The sequence below is a fragment of the Sabethes cyaneus genome, chromosome 3, assembly GCF_943734655.1.
Source record: "Sabethes cyaneus chromosome 3, idSabCyanKW18_F2, whole genome shotgun sequence".
In the NCBI taxonomy this organism is placed as follows: Eukaryota; Metazoa; Arthropoda; class Insecta; order Diptera; family Culicidae; genus Sabethes; species Sabethes cyaneus.
The window spans coordinates 47,367,603-47,391,565 of record NC_071355.1 but is presented as its reverse complement, the minus strand read 5'-3'; the positions used below and the strand labels follow the sequence as shown (position 1 = coordinate 47,391,565).

The following is a 23,963-nucleotide window of genomic DNA, read 5'->3' as shown; positions in this document are numbered from 1 at the left end:
TAAGTGGTTCAGTTGAACGCCATCAACTGTTACGATCTGGCCGATATCATTTTTAAAATGAAAAAAAACCGGTTCCATCGGCCAGAAGCATAGCAGATAGGGACGATTCGTAAAAATTTTACCATGTCGTTATTTTTTGTTCCTTGGTAAATATTTTAAAAATTTTGATGGTCCAGAACATATTTCTTCCAGCTTTTCTTTGCAGTTCTCCACCGCCGAAAAGCTTTTGCCATGTTTTGACCAAATTTCGAAAACAGACTCTGATGTGAAGCCTGTAAGTCGTAGGCGAAATACGTTTCTGTCGTGAATAAAATAGTGGAATTTAAGATTTAAAAAAGTTACTTGCATTTGCAAAACTTTTTGTTCTAAAATGCTTGGCTCAAGAGTTATAAATGTTTGAAATGAGCAACGCCCGAGAAAATCGAAAAATTTCCCTTGAAGTTTGCTTGGAAAATATGTTTTTGCTCCTAAATCACCAAATTTCATGGAATTTTTAATAGGATCCTTCGATCCAAACTTGTGCGACAATTTTAAAAAAAGCCCCACAGAGCAAAATTGTGCAAATTTTTAACCAAACTGAATAAGTTCGATTTTAATATATATAAAGCGAACAATGATTATATAGGTATGTATTGGCTTTCGATAGCTATACGGTGATCAAAAAATTAAAGCAGTATATAAGTATGTACCGTCATAATTCCAGAACGCGTTATCCGTTCACTCCTTATCCGGCAAACTTGGCATATGTGTTCCTTGGCATAATTGAATCAGCACTTAAAGCAACACTTGACAACAGCAGAGGGAGGTTCAAATAAGTAGAAGGGATTGAGCCTCTCTCACATTTGGACCGATAGCAGTGGGTAATAGACAAGAGCTAGGGGGGCTGGAAAAATGAGGGTGAGGCATGAATAAAGGAGATGTCAATAGAAAATTTGTTTGTATCACTTCTATTGTAGGGATTTCCGCAGGGATACAGATGCGTTTGTAGCTGCAGACAAAATGGGAACTTCGCCACAACTACGGAACGCCTGAACCGTTCTCAATCAAACTTGCCATATATTTTCCTTAGGATGTAGGGATGGTCATCGAGGGATTGACAAAAATTAGAAAACAGGCTTTGTTTTTTTAATAAAGGGATTTCTGGAGTGAAAACAAGCATATGTAATAACCACCTGTGCTGTTGGTCAGAAAGGGAGAAGGTGACAAGTAGGGATAGGACATCGAAATGAGGAAAAAAGCTTTCTTTCTTGCATTACGAGAATTTCCGAAGCGAGAACATTTGACTGAAAAACAAAAGGGGAATGCCTCTTACACGAGAGTTCAAAAGTCGTGGGCTTAAACCGTCATTAGACATTACCCTTCTTTATCGACAGAGTTCGCAGCCGGCTGTTTAGAGTACAGGAAAATTACGGGGCCAGTGTAACGATCCTACTGACTCTATGCAGCAAACACCGCCTAGTCGAGATTCGAACATACGACAACTGGCTTGTTAGACCAGCATCGTACCTTACACGAAAGTTACTTAAGTCAAAAATGTTGTTATCTTGCACAAGTGGGAAGGTTAAAATCTTCAAATATATGAAAGTAAATGTATATTTTTCTTTATATGGAACAAAAGGCTAGGAAGGGGGCGTTCAAATGAGCAAAAACGCAACATAGAAAACACAAGTTTGTTGCCAAATTCGGAATCCCACTGTATTCACTTTTAACGTAGTCAATACATCAGACAAAAAAGGGGTTAGCGACATCGCACTTCTGCCTTGTCTATCTTATCGTTATCTGTGAGAAAGTGTTTACAATAGCGTACCACCTAGCTAGGCCTGCCAATGGTTCGTTGATTATACAATCGTTGAATGTAATTTCGATAGTCATCAGCTTATCAATCCTTGTCTAGTCAAAACAACCAGGAATATTCTTTGTTAGAGACATGTTTAAAAATTTGTAACTCCGTCGTACTGAGATGAGTCATGCTTATCCGTTGACTGAGCATAAAGTTCAGTTTTATTAGGAAGGAATAAGCTAAAAATATTAATATTTTTTTTTTGAAACGATGGTTCTACAATTGATGAAGGGACGGTAGGGGAAAGAAATGAAAATTTTTGGTGAAGGAGGGGGAAGAGCGGAAAGGAAGGGGGGGGGGTATTGGTAGCTATGCTTGACAAGTAGTCATTTTGACTCCTACCTTTTATCCAATGCTGGAAGGTGCATGAGTCGAACCAAGCTGTAATCTGAGATTATAACCGGATTCGAACCCAAAAATTTTCATTTCTTTCCCCTACCGTCCCTTCATCAATTGTAGAACCATCGTTTCAAAAAAAAAAATATTAATATATGTATGACCTCATTCCAAGGTCAAGACTAAAATCTTGAGATTAGTCTAAAAATATTGTTTTCCGAAGATGTCCCTATTGCCAGTGATGAAACGTCAACTAAAAGAAAAATGTTTTCGTTATGAAACACTTTTTTGAAATGAAATTATTAGACTGCTTCAACGTAATTTGGAGCTTCATTCAGTTCAAAGTTTTGTTTTATTAAATTTGGTGTTGCAAATCTATCGAAAAATTTCATCCAAGATAAAACTTTACGCCTAAAGTTTCGCTCCCCAACCTGCGTCACTTTCGATTACTATTATTAGAGGGTCTGCTCTAGAGGCACACGAAACGCGGAAGTATTCGATATTTCCGCCGTTGCTTCTCTTTGCCAAACAATCACCGGGACGACCGACCCACTTTAATAATTGCACCTTATCATGCGGATGGCTATGAAGTTGTTTGCGAACTGCTATGCGGGCGAATCGCTACCCGATAAATATTGATCCGGTTTGCAAATGCATTTAATGGATACCGAAGCCGATACAATCGTAAATTTTATAGCCCCCCCAGAAAAGGATTGTTGTCACATTTTAGGGTGAAAGGTTGGTTTAATTCGTGAAGTTTACTGGGTGGCTAAGTAATTGAAATAAACTGCTGCAAGTTTCCTAACGGATTTCATCAGCCAAAATCGATTAGACATCGATTTTAGTTCTTTTTCCTTTAAGCTTTATGCGCACACTACTGACTGGCCTGATGCAATGTGAATGGAGCATTGACTCTTGCCGGTGCCGGTCGTGACCGAGGGCAGTAAGCAGCGAAGCGTAAATTGGCATTGTTATTATCCTTCTGCCTTGTCTTTCGAAATAATTTTCAAACAAGGTTGACCAAAATAATTCATTGAAAACTTTAATATACAGTGCCAATAAGGTGGTCATTTCAGACGTAACACGAACTTGATGGTATTAATGTTTGTCAAATATAATGGACCAAAAAATTATAATGTCAAATTTTTTTTTATCGCAAAGAACATAAGCTGTGAGTTTGAAATCCAATCCATCACTGTCTTCTTAGGAACAGATTTATTTTAAGAACTTATGCTCGCAACGAACAAACGCCATTTGCTGCGAACCTCTCGTGTGGTGTATACAAACCCAGAAATACAATTCGGTGAATGGAATGTTATAGCTGGAGCCGCACATTTGCAAACGTAAAACCGAGCCCATAACCTGTCAGAGAGGCTGACACACGGTCGCGAAAAAGAATCTCAAGAAGATAGCATCAATCAAACTGCCCGGAGAAAAGTTTTGCTAAAAATAGCTCTCTTTGTGAAGTTACCAACAAAGGGAAGGGGTCGCTAATGGTTTGGAATGGCCCCGTTTGCACATTGGTTTGGATGGTGGGATTGGGATTTCACGTACCACGGCCACGGGTTGGTTTGTTGTGGTAAGTTCCTTCGTAAACATTCCGCTTTGCCTTCGTCGTCCGCTGCCCGGTCGGTCGGTCGCTTGCTGGGGTCGATTGCGTTCGATCGAACGCTGCTTATTTTGCCCAATGCGAAATCGTACTGACGTGTACCGACCGCGAAGTACGCGAGGCACTAAAATCGTGACTTGTGTCGGAGGAGGTTTACCTTTACCTTGAAAGAAATTCGAAAGATGTTTGACAAGTCGTTATTGCGCAGTTTATTTTTCGACTTGGTAAACAGACTTAACTGGGTTGTACCGGGCGGATGTAGGGTTGTATACCAGCGCCGCTTGACAAGTTCTTAAAATGTGGGTTTGTTCAGTGATAAGAATTGTGGCAGCTTTCGGTTGATTTACACCGAACACCGAAAGGTGCGCATTTTTTCAGCAATGTTAAACCATATTTGTTGATCCCAAACGATTATTAAAGAATAATGCAACTGTAACTGGTTATTAATTTGGTGCATCTCTATCTAGGTTGCTAACAGTTTCAATTTGCTAACACTTGATTGATTCCGAAGCGACTACTGTTTTTCTAATCATTCACGAAGCGATGTACCTACTCTAGAACAAACGAAATCCCCTGTGCTAAATGGTAGACGAGTGATAACGGCAGCCCGAAGCAGCCAAGATAGGACTCGCAAAATATTACTGCATAGATGATGGAACACCGTGCACTCCGGACCGGAGCGATAATCGATTGCTCCGCTTGACCGCTGGCCACTGGACGGAATCGGGCTGACTGTAGTATTTGTTTGCATCTGGACTAATTAGGTTCATTATTTATTCTTTTTCGAACGTCCGTCTACACATCGAAACAGCAGAGATAGTGCTATTCCTGTTGCTGTTGCTGCTGTGATTGCCGTCACGAATCGGCCCGGAGCACAATGAGGCAGTTTAATCTGGAGGACACGCCACTGACGATGGCAGCCATCGTGCGCCGTCGTGCGGAGGCAATAAAACACAACAGTGAGTGCGAAACGGACGACCAGCGACATAATCAAACATTTCCATCGCTTAGTTCGGGTACGATCGTAGCTTCGGACTCTGGTGTGTTCATGTCGACTTCGGATATTGATAGGACGCACAGTGCCAGTACCAGTACGCAGCATTTGAGTGCGGTGGAAGAATACTCGGAGGTGCAGGGACAGAAGCCGACTTACGTAATCGGAGAAAAGGACGACGAGGATGAAGTTGAACTAGACGGAGAGGAGGAAGAGGAGGACGCTATCGAGCTGGATCAATCGCTTGAGTGTAAAACTGATCGGATGCTGAACAAACGCACTTGCCAGAGTCTACCGGATGTGAATAGTCCTCGACCGTGTGCTTTAGCCGCCACCGTAACAGTCTGTGATAGTAGTAGTGATATAGTAGTAGCGCCCAAAAAGGACGAGATTGATCACCGGGCTGCAGCAAAACCCAGTGACACCGGTGGCGGTGTGGTGAAGAAGGCTTCCGCACCAGTAGCCGCTGGTTCGGCTATCCAGAAGCGATCGAAGATCGACGAAACCAACCTCCTGCAGGCGTTCAGCATTGATCCCAAACTCATCAACCGGTACGACGGCCTGGAGCACACACTGTACTACATCGACGAGAATGGCAGCCCCAAGCTGCGGGATAGATTTTCCGTCCAGCAGCAGCTGGCGGAGGAGAAGAAACGACGAAAGAAGGAACGCAAGCTGGAAAAGTTCGCCTCCGAGGGGGACGAGGCGGCGGCACAGTGTACCTGTTTTAGCTTTAGCCGGATATCGAGGAAGTTCCGGGAAATGTGTAAGTAACCTTGCTCTATAACCTATACCTACTCGTTTTAATTCAACACTACCAGCGTGCTCAGACTTTGACAAAAGGTGTTGTAGCTAGCTCTTGAATCTTATTAGTAGGCCCATTTTGTGCATTGAATTAAAATTCACTTAACTTCTAACTTGGATGCAGTTTTAATGCACTTTCACGTCTTTCTAAAAATTCAAAATCAAAATACCAGTTTTGTGTATACAATGTTAATGTTAATGTTAATTTTATATATATGCTTCATCAAAATAATTATAATCTTTGTAAATTTAGCATAAGCTCCTGAATTACCTTTTTCCTCCTCAGCTACTTATTTTAGTTTTATCTTAGTCTGGACTAAGTTTTATCTTTTTTCGACTTAGTTTTCTCGATTGCCTCAAGTTAATTTTAACCCGTCTATGCCCAAGTAACAATTCTAAAGCCACTTGGTTTTACTTGAATTTTATAAAGGTTTTATTGCGGTATTAAATATTACCTCTAGGTTTATTGTGGTATTGCGCAATACCAAGAGGATACGAGTCCAAACACACTTATAGCAAGCTAGAAAACCATAATAAAACTGTTAATTAAGCAAATTTATTGTGGTTGCTTATATTACCACTTTAAACCTTGTTGGCTGCACCACGTCTCTTATCAACTAACCATAAGTGTGGCGTAGCAATACAAAATGGCGCCCAAACAAAATTGATCTTATCGCGGCTACTTGTCAGACCGCAATAAATCTGTTAGTTATATAGAGCTATTAAAACGGTAATACCCTGACCAAACAGTTTTTCTGTTGCTCTGAAGAATACCAAAGTTCAACACCAAAATCATTTTTTTGTGCGAAGCCATATTGCCATATTCTAGTATTTTGTTTAGTTCGCAACCAAAAATTCATCAAAGCTAAGTGTTTTGCAGAAAGAAAGTTATTATCAATCGGTTTTCCTGTCAGAGGAAGCAATTAAAATGATTTTGCTAAAAATTGAGATTGACTAACTGAATACAGTTGGATTTCGAATTTGGCAACATATGCGTGTCGCCTATGTTGCCAAAATCGAAACCGTGCCAAAATCGAGACCCTCTTTTGATATGAAAAAATTGAATGTAAATGCTGAGAAAATATTATTAATCAACGATTGAAGTCATTTTATGCTTGAAAAGTCCGCCGAGAGCTATTTTTGTAAAGGAAATATTTTGTGTTGCCAAAAACGGATACTTTTGTTGCCAAAATCGAGACATGCCAAAATCGAACCGTACCAAATTCGAAATCCTACTGTATTTACAATTTGTTAAAACAACCAGTTTTCGAAAACTGCAAAATTTCAGTGGGGCGCTGATTTTATCGATCTATCATATCAATATGCACGATGAAATTAAATGCGCACGTGCTGCAAATCAACGAAATTGCTTAAAATTTAATAAGTATTCTATGGGATATCTTATTCTGATCGCTATAAACCAAATTGTTCAGAACGATCTGTCAGTAAAATTGAAACTTTTCTGCTCACGGATATATTTTCAAATTGATAAACCTAATTTAGTGTTGCCAGTAAAGCGAAAAGCTTTTTTAAATTATGGCGGCGGCTATCAAGCAGCGAAAGCTTAACCGGTTTTATTGCTGCTTTCAGCAGAGTGTGATGAGACTACTTGTACTTATAACCTGGTTCTTATAGCGGTTATAAAAACATTTTGAGGACTGGGCCACTCGCTCAGAAACCAGTTTTATAGCGGTCATCAGAAAGTTCTGGTGGAGCTCATAGTTTTATTAGCGGTTTTATGAAATTGGTCATGAAAACCACTATACGAACGTAATAAAACTTGGAATTGTTACTTGGGTGGCCTACATCATTTTTAGCACAATTAAAATTCGCTGAAATGGTCCTAACTTTTTTTTATCCAGTTCTCATCAGCAAATTTTGGAACTTCCCGAGAATCCCGGATGATTTCTAAAACAAAAATAGCATGTTTGAAATATTTCAATTTTCAAATTTCAAAAATTTGACTAAGTATCCTCATAAAGCCATGTTACGGTCCCCCAAGGAGCAACTTCGGGACCAAGTGTCATATGGGTCTTATGGCCACAATCTGGAGGAGTTATGAAAACCAAAAATATTGCTATTTCATTTTGCAAAGACAAAAGTAATTTAAACCTTTGACGGTATAATTTTATATTTATTTATAATTTAGCATTTTATTTGTTGGATTAATGACACAAAAATTTTACTGAATTATCCAATTTAATCAATGTAGATTGCAGAAATCTTCTATATAATAAAACCAAGTTGGTAATTGTGTATGTAAGGGATAAACTCAAGAGCGGTTTGACGAAATTGCATGATTCTTTTTTCAGTTGTTGTGTTTGTAATGAATATTTACAGTCTTTTTAGATACATATGAATATCAAATTTAAATTAAAAAACTACGGTGGAAATCACAACAAAGCTCTAATTATGATAGAGGAAATGAGCTCGAAAGTGTCAAAAAATTATTTGTTTAATAAACCAACAATTTGCGTGAAAACAACATGAAAAATTTCAAATCAATAATGGGCGAATGCACAAAGGCGAAAGAAAACGCTTAAGGGCGTTTAACAGAACAATCATAGATTTCGGCGGCAATGAAAATATAGTTAATGGTGCAATGATTCTGTTCTCAAAAAGTTTTGAATACATGTTGCATATCATTAGACAGTTAACTGCAGTACACGGAATTAGGTGTTATCTAACATCATCGAGTCTACATTTACAAAAAATAATTTGACACCCAGCACAACTGTTGGGTACTGGGAATTGAAAAATCAACATTTTCCACATGTTTTTAACGTATACATATTTGGCAATAAATTTTACGATTTTGGAAAGATTGGCATTTCTAACTAATGGTTTAACACAGTTGTAAGAAACAGACGTACTATGAAAATCCGATAGGCAATTAACCATTCCCTCAAAAGATAAACTTCTCAAAAAACGTACAAAGCTTAACCTACACTTTGAGTAGATCCAAAATTTACACTTTAAGTCATTTAATTCAATTGGTCCGCGAAAAAGCGGACATTGGCAATTGGGTAAAAAATGCGTAATTTTTTAAGGGTTAAGTGTTTTTGGAGAAGTTTGCTAGTAAAATATAGCGCATCTTTCTGCACTATTAGGGTGACCGTGAACTCACCTATAAGAGTGATATAAACTTTTTAAAAAAACTTTAAAAAAAAAGTTCCTCCAAAAGGTTGCAGAACATACTAAAATAAGCAACTTTGCTGAATACAGTAACTATCTATGTTTTACTGGCTGAGAAATATGATGTGCTTGATAAGAGCACTTAAAAGTCAATTATGTTCAATAACTTTACATACGATTTTTTTTATTGCTTTCAAATATTCTGTTATTCAGTAATTTGAAATACACATTTTAACGGAAGACTGTTTGTCGCTGGAATGCATATCTAATGAGTTATAAAATATATATAAAACAAATATCCTCGAAAACAAATATTAGAAAAATGTGTTAATTTTATGATGAAATACTCTATAACTCATTAACTATGCATCTTAGTGAAAAATAGTCTTCACAGAAAATGTGTATTTTAACATTCTGAATAACTTTCTAGAACATTTGAAAGCAATGAAAAAATCGTATGCAAAGTTATTGAATATAATACAGTTTTAAGTGCTTTTTTTCAACATATCATTATATTTGGCAAAAAGTAAGAGATGGATAGTTATCATATTAACCAAAGTTGTTTATTTTACCAATTTTACTTTTTTGAACTTTTGAATTTGGGAAAACTGAAATTCACAGCACTTTAATAGGTGAATTCACGGCCATTCTAATAATTTAACTGAATGGGCTATATTTTTGTAATAAACTTCTCCAAAGACACTATGCCTGAAAAATTGGGCATTGGTACGTTATAAAAACCGCTGCCGCCACCGGTATCGCTTAGTTGGTTTCGACGTACGATGCTGGTCTAACAAGCCAGGCGTCGTATGTTCGAATCTCGGCTAGGTGGTACTGCTAGATAGACTGAGTAGGATTATTGCACGAGCCCCGTAACGCTGTCCTGTACTCTAATAGCCGGCTGTGAAGTCTGCCGATAAAGAAGGGTCAAGTCTTAGAGACACCTTTAAACCCAAGGCTTTGCTTTTTTACGTTATAAAAAACTATTCTAATTTTGCTCGTTTCATTAGGATGATAGAAATTTTTTGTATGTTTTGTTAATGCAAAGTGATAAGAAAAAAGCATACACACATACACACCCTCATGTAGTGCTGCACTCTGCTTTACAGACCTTGAAGCCTCTAACTGGGGCTAATTATAAAAGTGACACTGGCTCGAGATACCTGTGGAATGGAACCTCTTATCCAAGGGTAAATTATAACTAGTTTGCGCACTTCTTGGCCCTAGAGAGCAAGATTTATTAAAAAGCAGTAAAAGAAAAAAGGGTGGAAACACCGTCACTTAAACACGAATAATTAGCATTTCGCTCAATCTATTGCGATATTGCAAAAAGAACGAAGTGCGGAATACAGAAAAAACACCTGAACCGTATCACAATAGATCAAAATACTGGTCTTAGGGATAATGAAAAAAATCATTTAATTGAAAAGGTGAGGTGAGGTTCTAGTCCAGCAAAGAATATCCCTCACTTGGTTTGTTTACATTTTGGACTTAGGCCCTTTTCAATTGTTGGTCTTGAAATAAGCTGAACCAAAACAAGGACTAACCAGTGTGACAAAATTGACATCAAATTTACTTAGGAGTTGTTTTGTGTCATGATTCATCTATTACAGGTTCTTTATAAGTAGAAATATATTTTTTTATTATAGTCACTTTAACAGCTTAGGTCATTCGTGACTTCTGCGGCGTTGGGATTTGAACCTGGGTCCTCGGCGTGAGAATCATGAATGCTAACCACTACGCCGGGATTGACCCCAAGCAGGAATGTTAACAACCTATTTAGAAAAATAACCTTATGGGCAGATAACTTTCGTTCTATGAATGGAAAAGCTGTGGCTACCGCGCCAGTACAAACCAATATCAAGTTACAGTACAGTTAGATTGCCGCTATTCGTGTGGCCAATATGTACCCTCAGAATGTATCAGTGAAAACAGTCATCGTCTTCATGCTTTACTGATATGTTACCGTAAACTATGGTTCATTAGTAATGCACCAAACCGTAAACTCCACCGCCGCCAACTCTAATTAAGATTGATGAGCTTCTCAACTAACTTTCCACAGCAGCCGCGCGCGCCATTCATTGGTATGTTGCATGTTACAGGTGTGAAAAAAAAATGCAAAGCGATATGTAGAAGCACCTGTACCTGTACATCGCTGCATGTAGGAACGCTGAGTTATTAATTATGATTAAATCAGATTTGCCGAACGGTAGCCTTGTAGCTTCCATGTACCATAACGAAGTTCATCTTTTTTCGATGGATATTTTACATGAAAGTCTTCTTCTTGTGGCAGTAGGCAAGTTTCAATGAGATCGCGATAACAACCGTGGAGTAGGTAGATCTCACCCGAAGCCTTTGCAATAGATTCCTCTTTTCAAGGACCAAGCCTTGTCTTCTTTGAACCATTTATTCGATGTGACACATATTGCCCTCCTCGTGAGAATGACTTCATAAGGGAAATATGAGAGGTCATTGCTTGGTGGCATACAGAACAGCTCCCTGTCGGCACGTAGGATATACTATATAAATATGCGCTGTATGTCGCTTATCCTGACATGCTAGTATATCATATCGCATCACTACATGATGATATAAGTTACAGGAGCAGAGCCCAGTCACAAGGTTTTAAATTATTCAAGCCCTGTCACTGCTGCTGCTGCTCCTACGGCCGTTTTTGAGGTTGCCATCTTCTTCGAAGCGACCGAACAACTCTAGCTAGACTAGGAAGGCTAATTCACCGTGCACCAACCAAGTGATTAGTTTATTATTCATACATATTATATATCTCTATGCACGAAGCTCTTCCCTACAGCAACTACCGAGCGACGGAGCGTTCCAAATTATGACCGCATTTCTGTTCCTTTATGTACTTGTCACCTCCTGTCACCATCCTGTGGGAACGTTTTTAAATGGTGGCAATGATCCCACATTGAAACGCAAATCTATTTAGGTCGAGAAAACATACACGAAGCCACTAGCTAGTTTAGTTTAGTTGTCCTGGAAACTGTGCTCTGCTGATGATGAATCCGTTCTGGCCTGGTTGAGTATGAATACCGAGCACCTGTTATTATTAAAACAGCAGCCTCACACACGCTTTTGTACCGGATAAAGCAAGCTGCCATAAATGTGTATTTGCGTATGTGTTTCTGTATGGAAATGTAAACAATTTGAAGTAATTAAACATCAATCAACTGTATATTATCAATCGTTGCCATTTCGCACCATTGTGTTCAGTATGATGGCTGTGTCATTCGTACTCGGAGCTGTCACCAGGTGAAAGAGCGAGTCGTTTGGCGCTGATAAAAGCTGAGCCGCGATAAATTATACGAATTGTCTATTTCGCTTCACAATTCCTTATGTTAATGTTATGTTGAGGAACAATTATCTAAAATTACTTCTATGACCTGTAAAGTTTAACTTGACAATCCTGATTTTCCCAAAATGAAGTGTCACCTAAAGGTTTGATATTCAAAACAACCCTAAAAATAGATAATTGTATTTTCACCTCGGAAACAACCTCCGTTAACCCGACAACTATAACACAGCTGGCTTGTTCATGGGGGAGAGTAATTCATTTATAAATCATTGTTACTGTTAGTTTGCAAATAATAAACTAGAATCCTTCATCTAATAGAGACGACCGTTACTGCGCGTGGATTAAACATGTTGACTGTTTGTTCCGCACGAGCACCGTGAGTTAGGATGGCATTAAAGGATGAACGTTTTACCCACTCGAAGCTAGTAGTTAGTAGTTCTGCACTACAAACAAGCTAAAAGTAAATGTAAACATGATGATAACGAAAAAACCCAACTATTTTCGTATGCAAACAGTAGTAGTGACGCTTGGTGACGTGCAATATAAAAAAGGGCCCCTCGTCTTTACGTCAGTCGATCGAACGCGATTCACTATACGACCGTCAGAACCCGGTATAATTGATTGATTGGTGTTTTTATTAGAGAGGGATTTTAATAGAACCGGTATAATTTCGTCGAAAAAATCCCTCGCCATAATTATAAATCTTTGTAGCAGAAAATGTATAATGTGTGTTACACGGAAACATTATCAGTTAGATGTACAGCCGTTGCTGTTTTGAACGTCAAGTTTTCCGCTGAAATTCGTCAGTGGCGGCTGCTATGTAAGTACTGAACGATAAGCTGAAGGCACCGTACTGAAATCGGTATGTAAATCAAACGTAGTTCTAAGAAATCCCAAAAATAGACCGATAGATCGGACGGACATTTTTGGAAACTCGGTTAATCAATTCCGTACACTAGATTGCTGTTATTTCTGTGCATCGATTCTATTCAACCGGTGTCATGTTCACCGACACTTAAGACATTATTTATTGTGACATTCTTTTGTTTACAAATCAAAAATTGGTAACAGTCAGCTGATGCGATCCGAAAATACTTTGCTTCTGATTTTCCTATTATAGACGGTTGTTATATTTGGTAATCAATTAATGGTATTTCTTTTAGTCACCTCAAAAACTATGAATGAATAGTATAGAATACTTACTACTGCCTAGCAGGCAGTTGTTAGTTGTTGTCTGGTTGATAGTAAAACAGTCTAAGTAAGTGGAGACGTGTTTATTTCGGAGAGATTTTTCCTAACCTCCGTCTAGTTTTAGAAATGTTCGAATAACAAAATTCAAAATTGAATTTTCGATACCGCCATCTGGGGTGAGATTGTGCCACGGGGGTGAGATTGTGCCAAAAACCAAAAATGTTTATTTGTGAAAATTTTTTATATCTATAGAAACTTGCGACCCAAATTCAAAATGATGATGTACATAACATATTTATTCATAACTTAGAATAGAACACAGATAATATTAGCAAACTATTTAGCCTAAACAGTGTTTCAAAGTTCGCGATCAAAAATACTCGGAAATAACGCTTGTAAAAAATGTCTCGCATTAACCAACCCAAACAAGAAATCGCATCAACTTGCTATTTTGAAGGTATATAAACTAATTATTTACAATGTATTGAAAAGTTATTATGCGTTGGATAAGTTTTGATTACGAAAATAATATTTTTCGAAACTTTGTACTTTTCGAGCTTCACGGGGGTGAGATTGTGCCAAGCCAAAATGATCGATCCAATTTGTGGATTTCACATACACAACAAAAATACGTCAGTATACACTAGTACACTCACATTCTTTACTATTGAGCACAATATTTCGACAGATTAGATTGCATCATCCATTTTGGAGCGAACTGCATCATAGGTCTGCTAAATAATTTAAACTAATTTTTACTTTTTCTCTAGAAATTTCAGATACTTTGAATAAACACTCTAAAACGAAACGAATATATTATACCGTGTATAAACTGCCAGTTTTAGGGAGGGGGCGGGTGGTGGGACAGGCCACATGTTCTGCGGCCGCGGGTTCTCGAACGAAGTAATGGTTACTTTTGTTAAATGATCAAATAGGTATGCCCCCTTAGGATACACCCCTTCATATATCTCCCCCTTGTTAAGTCTAGAAACGCTACTGGCTATATAAAGGCTGTCCATTGACTACGAACTCATTTTTAGTTATTTCAGACCTCCCCGGGTTATTTTCGTTCATACTGTTTGTATGATGCGTTGTTTTTGGCCGACCCCCTGCTCCTAATAGTCCGCTTAGTTCATGGACGGCCCCATATGAACTACTTTATACTGATATTTATGTGTATTTTTTATAAACATGCTAATGTTCACTGTTTAGGTTTTTTGCCTAACTTTATGTTTTTGGCACAATCTCACCCCCTAGAAGGGGTGAGATTGTGCCAAAGTTCATGCACTTCTAGTAAAACTAGGTTTCATTGCAACTAAACCATCTCTACGATAGTTGTTAATTGAACAATTTAGTATATATTGACAGGTTTGAAATCAACTTAGTTCCTAAATTGTGTGTATACTGAGCTAAAGAACAAAAACATATGCTTTTTTGGCACAATCTCGCCCCGGATGACGGTACTGCAAAACATTAAGAACATTGAATAATTTCCATGCAATGAAAATCATGATGTAGTCCTTCTCGCTCTCTAGCTGTTTAGAACCGGGATGGCTCGTGCTGTATCAAAAACTTGCCTCCATTGATAGTCGGTCCTCGGCACTTGCACACTCGTTTTCAACCTGGACGAACCATCTAGCACGTTGGGCCCCTTAATTCCCGGTGCCGGTGAGATTCTTGACGAGATAGTGGATTGTGAAGTACGCTGTTTAGTAACCCAGCAAAACTATAATTATAGAAACCAGACTCAGGCCCATCACTGTAACACCGACGCACAGTGGGCCGCAGATCGACAAATACACAAAAAATAAGTAAAATATTATTACAAAAAATATTGCTGGAATAACACAAGAGGAATTATGAGGTTTTGTCTGAGCTTTTTCGTGTTTTACCACATAGTACGACGTGTCAAAGATAAGCCACTCTGGAATTCATTTTTTATATAAATTTAAAATTACGAAAACATTGTTCAAAATTTGTGTCAGTTTTCTGGTAATCGTCTTTGAGGATCTGTAAACTGAATTAAGGGAAAACTAAGATGAATTTAAAAAAAATAAGGGAGCCTAGCTGCCAACGCGGCGTCGTCTATACACAGAAACACACAATTTTCACATGGATTTCATATTAAGATAACCAGTTTGAGCTTGGATGGAATAGGTAGTCACCATTTTGTTGTAAAACCATGCATGCAAATACCAATTACTATTTGTTGCATGTTTAGTTTTCATGCCTACAAAGTGGACCACTATAAGCAGTCCTACGTTGACATTATGGAACATATGGAGATACCGTAAGCACGCCTAATTCTGCACATCCAATATTTTAGCTAAGACTTCCGAATTCCTGCAAATTGTTACCTCAATTAACGTATTTAGCAAAATATATGTACATTTAGCTGTTAATTGGAGTATATTTCAATTTCGAATGAAAATATAAAAAGCAAAGCCATGGGTTTATACCGTCTTTAGACATTACCCTTCTTTATCGACAGACTTCGCAGCCGGCTGTTAGAGTACAGGAAAATTACGGGGCCAGTGCAACAATCCTATCGAATGAAAATATGCGGTGCGCAGAATTAGGAACCAAGGGCAGAATTAGGGGCGCTTACTCATTGTGAAAAAATATTAACTGAGTAAATGTATGAAGAATGCACCAATTGGAAGGACCAAACCATTTTTGATATTAGACTGCCGGATAAACTCTACGCGGTGGTGTAATTGGAAACATACTCGACCGGCAATCTAGAGTTATAGGTTTGAATCTCAGCCTCTCAGACAATGTTTTTATAATTTATTATACACTCAAATCTCGTTTTACGTCCACTAAGGGGGGGAACGTAAAAAGAGAAGATGTTGATTCAAATTTTGAACGTAAAAAGCGAGGATGTTAATACAAATTTGTACGCAAAAAGATAAAAACGTTAACTCAAATTTCGGACGTAAGACGAGTGGACGTTATTTAAATTTTGGACTTAAGGGGGGACCCTACTCTGGAAAGTCGGAAAAATCGAATTTTTATTTTTTTGCATTTTCGGAACGCTTATACCTTTAGAAATTTCATGCCAAAAGGAGCTTTTGATATCTGATCCCGTTGAAAACTTACAGCAAATATTGTGGAGTCACCTCAAGGGAAGTCCATTGCTGTACGAAACTTTGAACGCGTTTTCCGCGAAACCATATTTCTTTAGCTGGCGGTACGTGTATCTCAGAATCTAGTGGACCGATTTGGCTGAAATTTGTTTTTCAGCATGTAAAAATGAATTATCTAAATTGTTACGTAGCCGTTTTTTGATATCTCAATTTTTCAATTTTTTATGAGCTCTTAATTGGCGATTTTTGATGAAAAAACACCTTTCTTTTGGAAAAATTGCCGCCATTTTGGTAATTTTTCGAATTTTTAAAAACCCCCCTTCCTTTCCACCCTTCCCCTTCATTCCCAGAAAAAAAAATCCTTCATTACTTTCCCTTACCGTCCCTTCATCAATTGTAGAATCATCGTTTCAAAAAAAAAATATTACTTCACTATAATTCTAGCATCTGAAATTTTTTTAAGAAAATCTATTAGTTCTTCGGTCTTCCAGAGTAGGGTCCCCCCTTAAAATTAAAGTTAATATAAATTTTGGATGTAAAAAGGGGGACGTTGTTTCATATTTTGGACGTAAAAAGAGAGGACTGCAATTCGAATTTTGGATGCAAAAAGAGAGGATATTTATTTAATTTGAGATGTAAAAAAGGAGGACGTTAATTCATATTTTGAACGTAAAATGCGAGGACGGTAATCTAAATTCTGGACGTTAAAAGGGGGGCGTTATTTCATATTTTGGACGTAAAAAGAGAGGAAGTTAGGCCATTGCAAATCATATTTAAAGTTTTTGGCCGAACACCGGAAGGACAAAAACTTTATAAAATATTTGTAATGGTCTTATTTCAAATTTTAGATGTAAAAATGGAGAATGTTTATTTAAATTTTAATTTAAAAAGAGAGGACGTTGATTTAGATTTTGGACGCAAAAATGAAGGACGGCAATTCAAATTTTGGACGTAGAAAAAGAGAGGGCGTAAATTTAAATTTGGGATGTAAAAAAGGAGAACGTTATTTCAAGTTTTAGACGTAAAAAGAGAGGACGTTTATTTAAATTCTAGACGTAAAAAGTCCTCCCTACAAATACAAATTATACAAATTATAAACGTAAAAAGAGAGGACGTTAATACAAATTTTGGACGTAAAAAGAGGCCATTAATTCATATTTTGAACTTTAAAACAGAGGCAGTTATTTCAAATGTTAGATGTAAAAATAGAGAATGTTTATTTAAATTTTGGACGTAAAAAGGGAGGACGTCAATAATAATTTTGGACACAAAAATTGAGAACGTTAATTTAAATTCCAGATGTAAAAAGAGAGGACATCAATTTATATTTTGAACGTTGAAAGAGAGAAAGTTATTTCAAATTTTAGACGTTAGAGAGAGGACGGTAATTTAAATTTTGGACGAAAAAAGAGAGAACGTTGATTAGATTTTGGACGTAATAAGGGAGGACGGTAATTCAAATTTTGGACGTAGAAAAAGAGGACGGTAATTCGAATTTTGGGCCCAAAAAGAGAGGACGTTAATTTAAGTTTGGGATGTAAAAAAGGAGGACGTTATTTCAAATTTTAGACATAAAAAGAGAGGACGTTTATTTACATTCTAAACGTAAAAAGGAAGGACGTTTATACAAATTTTGAACGTAAAAAGAGAGGACGTTGATACAAATTTTCAACGTAAAAAGGGAAGACGTAATTTCATATTTGGACGTAAAAAGAAGGAACGTTAATTCGACGCATTTTGGACGCAAATAGAGGGAATGTTAATTTACATTTGGGTAAAAAGAAGGACGTTATTTCAAATTTTAGACGTATAAAGAGAGGACGTTTATTTAAATTTTAGGCGTAAAAGGGAAGACATTAATAAAAATTTTGGACGTAAAAAGAAAGGACGTTTATTTAAATTTTGGACGTTAAATGAAAAACGTTAAGTCTAATTTTGGAAGTAAAAAAAGAGACGTTAATTAAAATTTCAGACGTTAAAAGACAGAACGTTAGTTCAAATTACGGACGTAAAAAAGAGAGAACATAAAATGAATTAATGTAAACAGAAATTTTAGTGTATTATATTTCTAGTTCATTCGCTTTCCATTTATTTACTTGGCCATAATAAAATAAAAATAGCTAAGCTGCTTAATAGCAACAATAGCAAAGTCAACAATAAGAAAGAATAATTGAAAAAAAAACTTCAAGAAAGAAAAACAAAATCAAAATGGAATATACTATGGTATGGCAGCAATAAAAAATTTGAATAAAAGCCTAAATAATCGCAAAACAAAATAAACTTGATGTAAGGCTAAAATAAAACTAAACAAATCAATTTTATCTCGATATTTAGCTTTGTTTTTATTCTGATTTTTCAACAGTTTTTATAGGGACTAAAAATACCTAGTCTAAGTACTAAGGTGTTCAGATTAATTTTCAATCAGTTTTATGTTAATTTTGCATTTTTATAAATAAATTCAGCCGTATTTTTTAATTATTCTCAAATTGTTTTGTTTTATTTGGAACATTTTTTTTTAACAATTTAAATAATCAAAGAATAAGGAAAAACTAATCTTTCAAAATGAAGGACATGCAATAAAATTTGGAAATACAATGATAAAAATCAGATTTGGTTGACTTGAGCTAAGAATTAAATTTATAAAATATTAAAACGAAATTAATAAGAAATGTGCGTCAAACTAGGTTGAAACGCAAGTCGTTTTTTTATTTCACATTTTGTAGTTCTATTTCACAAGATCTTGCGACTAAATATGGTTCTGTGAATCCCACTACGCAGTTCTATATAACACGCAATTAGACTTGTATAGTCTTATCACTTACACTTGTGTGGTTTACTCCTAAGTTGTTTATTTTCTATTTTGTCACGAAGGACGAATGCTATAATTACTCTGACTTCTGAAGGAGGAACTATATTTAGCACCGGTGGGTCAACTGCCTTGGTGAGATTATTAGTGACGAAAAGAAAGATATGAAAATTGGAAACCAACTTTTCCTACAAACCCAATAATTATTTAACAATACTTTCGGATATTAAAAAACAATCAATCAATCAATCATTCTACATATCAATTACCTTTCACTGGCCAGCGCACGGGGGGTGGTGTTCGTTACGATACCATTTGCTGGTTGAATTAGTACACCAAAACGAAACAAAAGTGGAAAAAATCGATCGCAATACCGATGTACAGCTATATAATACATCGATTTCATACCTAGTGAGATCTGTATGGTAATAATTATTTATAGAGCATCGCCAAGGTTGCTCTGCAACGATATTTGTTGATAATTAGGTCCATGCAAAATTCGATTTGCATGTTGGAATTTTAAGTTTGTTAAGCTGCTTTATATTTTTAAAGGCCTTATTTCAACAATGCCCTAGCCTCTACTAAGTCAATTTCACGGTTGAGCATCAATCCCAATTATAGTCATTTCAAATTATTAGAATAAATCAGCTCCGTAGGCTTAGATCAATTCCAACAGGTTTTAGTACCGGGTCCGAGCTACTAGCACCTTGCCCTCGTCAACAATAAACTTTAGTTTTGCACTTTAGCAATCAGTCAGCGGCAGGCAGTCGATTTAATTGAAAGACCCAGCTCAGTAGCTACTGACTATCAATTAATTGAATCAATTAACCACCTACCGAGAAAGCGACAACAACGGACCAGGTGCCGGTGCCGAGACCCGGAGTCGTGGCTTTTGTGTGGCCAGTACTCAATCAGATATAACAAATTGTGAGTGAATGTCATCAATTCGATTCCGCAGAGTAAGTTGTCTTGAACTGAACACTGGGCAGGGACGGAAACTCTGAACGGAATCGGAAAGCGTGGTGCTGCGGCTGTAGTGTTTCCGCATGGGCGCAAAATATTGTTCGATTGGTTCGAGAGTTGAGTCGAAAGGCAACTATAACATGACTCATTCCGGACAAAATTTGATCCAAACGGGTTGAACCAATTTTCGTTTTTTGCTGTCACGCATCAAAAGGCAGACCACGTTCTTCTTCTTTTAATCCACTTTAGGATTGTGTTGTGGTAAATTATGACTCCGTTGTGACTCCGTAGAAGTGATCATGATTGAACTACAAATACTCTGTTTTAGCTATATGTCTATTCCTGAATTTAAACAGTAATGTGCAATGAAGGTGACAATCTTGCGTTCATTGGTCTAATTTGGTTCAGACTCGTTGTTTTCTGACGTTATTTTTAAATCAGAACATTTGTTCTCGTTAATGGTTTTTTGAAGTAAATGCTATCGATTATTTTGTTTGCCAATTCAATATTATTTTTGCTTTCACACGCAACACATGAATCTAGTAGTCACTCAAACTATTGAAGTTTCTCTTCAGATTGTTGTTGCCATTTACAAGCTTTATTTTATTTTATATTTCCCACCAATTTATTACGACATGACAAATAACTGTAAGTATTGAACATTAGAAATGAACTAAAGAACGTTTTGGGATTGAAATGTGGAACTACACCGAACACTAGGAACATAATCATATTGCCAGCCGATTTTCGAACGTCAAATTCGTTAAGTGTCGTCCGTCACACGCATACACCTGCTAAATTTCTCGAATTACCTTTCCAATCAATTTATAATGACTAGAAGCGTTATTGCGCTGCCAGAAGATTGTTGCACTTCAACATCAATAGACAGGAAGCTTCCTTAGCGTTATTGGCTTGTCTTGCTTGTGCTTTCCCAGGCGACGACGTCACCGTCGTCATCGTTTTCTGCCTCGATGTGACAAAATTCGATTTCGTGCTAACTGCCAGTGTAAATTGAATAATTTTACATTTCCCGTTTCTATTTTTTTTTTCTCCCTCTCTCTTTCTTAGGTAAGGATGGTTCAAAAGTGACAACGGTTGTGGCAACAGCCGGCCAGGGACCAGACAGACCACAGGAGGTATCATACACGGATACGAAGGTGATCGGCAATGGAAGCTTCGGGGTCGTCTTCCAGGCGACACTCTGTGATACGGGCGAGCTAGTTGCAATCAAAAAGGTGTTACAGGATAAAAGATTTAAGGTAAGTCTGGGAATGAAATGGCCCCTGGCCAGGGGCAGAGCAAGATAGGCTTTAACAAGCAAACATTCAACATTAATTTGGTAAAACCATTTGGAACGTGGGTCGGTGGTTCAGAATTATCTATAAGTTTGCCATTTTCAAATACTTTAGAGTGTTGTAAATTCTAATTCCTCTAGACATCATTAAGCATGTACTACTCACATACATTAATGGTAAAAAAAATTGAAAAAAAAAACACTAAAAGTCGGATTGACTTTACAACATTAAAACATTCTCAACATTATTGTCTTTTCTCACTTGAATTTGCTTTCATAAAGTGATATATTTTTTTTTATTATCACACAAATTAGTTTAATATGAAATACTGATCGAAAAAATTTTCAGGATCAGGCTGACATAAAAAATATACTTCACTATCGTCTTATTTCTACCCATAAGAGGAAAGCACCACCACTAATTCTGAACTACTTGATCTAATCGATCGAGCTCCACAACTACATCAACCGATGTCCCGCAAGGCAGCAATCTGGACCCGATTCCCAGCGATTTTTTCGCTTCTAAGCAATCTTTCCGATTTTGCCGTGTAAATGCGACCTGCATTGCATGGCCTCGATTATTGATATCGAGAGATGTATATATGGGCTCCAAACCACAGAGCCCGTATGAAAAATGAACCACATCAAAGAGAATCGCGGGGTACCAAAACAGTACGGATCACGAAAGTTCTCAGCTAACCGCATAATAAATCCCAGATTTTGATTTGCTTTCGATATGATACTGCAATAGTGTTAATGGAATCCAGTTTCACCCCCAGCTGTTTCCATTAGAATTTTAGGTTGTACGAAATGGAGCTCCATAATTTCCAATTGCAGGCAAATGTGATATTTCCTTTAGCAATTCTTCCGTTGGCATGCGTCCCGCATTGAGCTCTGTGCCTGACACACAACAGAACTTTCTTAAGATACTGCTAATTTACTACCAGAATGTGTGTGGACTCCGAAACTAAATTGACGATTTCCTAACTGCCGCCGCAAATTCAATTAACTACTACATAATCGTCTTCACATGAATCTGGCTTGACGACAAGGATTACTCTCTAAAGTTGTTCATAAGCGTGTTTTCTCTCTTCAGGTACAATCGCGTTTGACAGCATAGCACATGCCGCGGCGGAGGTATGCTTATTGCCGTTTCTGATAAGCTAAGACCTTTCTTCAATTCCTGAAACATTTGAGCAACTAAGGGTCAAAGCCATGATCGTGATCACTCTGACTTTGAGCATCGGTGTGAATTATTTACTTCCCAACGTTTGAATATCAAGAACCTATCTACTCAGGTGGAATAGTGTTTTATTGACTAGCGGCGAACGACTTAACGTTACTGTTCTGTGATTACAGCCAGTCCGGCCTAGCATGGAACGATCCTGTTCAAAGCTGTCCTAGCCTCTACTACTAACGCTACTACGCACTACGCTTTCGGATGGTTTCCATTTCTACTGCTTTAAGCAAATTAATCGGGTGCTAAAAAAACAATAATCGTTTGCTAGATTTGGTACTCACTAACAACTCTACTTTACTACATTGCTCGGTAACTGAGGCAAATGACCCTTCAATTACATTGGATGCCAATCAGCGAACCCGCTCTCAAAATATAACGGAGTTTAACGATATCTATCGTATTCGAAAAGGCTGATGACCGCTACAGTTCATTTCCGCAATACACATTTCGATGCCTTACTATCATCAATTACTCAAGTCGATTGACAGTCTCTGCTTTCTCTTTACGACAAAGATACTGCAGTTGAGCTATTTATTTGCACTATTAACAGTTTGGTCGCTAATTAACTTCCTACTTGCAAACATCCATTCATTAATGATCGTTTGTGGTTGTCGTTGTCGAAACTACCATTGAAAACCTAAAATGTTTATTATTATTTTTTTGAAACGATGGTTCTACAATTGATGAAGGAACGGTAGGCGAAAGAAATGAAAATTTTTTGGTGAAGGAGGGGAAGAGCGGAAAGGAAAGGAGCGCCAGCGCCTCTATGGTTCAAAGGTACAAGTACCAGCGAACCACATGCCCTGGCGGGTGTTGTGGGTTCGAATCCAGTTATAATCTCAGATTATAGCTTGGTCAAGACTAAAAACTTGAGATTAGTCTAAAATGTTTGATAGTCGCTGGACGTAACAGTGTCCCTTTATATGTTTTGATAAATTGTTTCACTGTTCTCATTAGATTTCTTTCACTCTTGTTTGGTACTTTAATGTAACAGTATTAGTTTTTTAACCAAATGGAGAGCATTCGTTATGTTTCCAGTGCACAAATAAGGTGACAAACGCAATGTGAAAATGTTCCAATTCTAAAGCACTGGAGCTAATCGTGAATAATGTTTTGTTGGCTTGGCTTATTGTTATTAATATATCTCTGCAGAGCAGGGTGATTTTTTTCTGCATTTTTCTTTCTGCAGCGTCTCTGGCGTGCCCCAGGGAAGCAACCTCGGAGCACTGCTCTTTCCACTGTCTGTCAGCTTTCTTGCAACCTCGCTGTTGGTAATTTTATGCCGATGTTGAAAACAATTCTAAAAAGATGAAAACGGATTCCCGTGACTGCATGGAACTGCAATG

General features: G+C 37.4%; 1 protein-coding gene across 2 annotated transcripts in view; it reads left to right on the top strand.

Moving 5' to 3' along the window:
- LOC128744007 (glycogen synthase kinase-3 beta-like) overlaps positions 1 to 23,963 on the top strand; it is a 73,298-nt gene that overhangs the window by 17,527 nt on the left and 31,808 nt on the right. Inside the window, exons 2-3 of one of the 2 annotated variants that reach the window (XM_053840745.1) lie at positions 4,600 to 5,545; positions 21,152 to 21,342. In XM_053840745.1, the coding sequence (XP_053696720.1) occupies positions 4,663 to 5,545; positions 21,152 to 21,342 (1,074 nt within the window). In that variant the 5' untranslated portion in view covers positions 4,600 to 4,662. Of the gene's footprint in view, positions 1 to 4,596; positions 5,546 to 21,151; positions 21,343 to 23,963 lie in introns of both variants that reach the window. The other variant, XM_053840743.1, reaches the window with a different exon arrangement.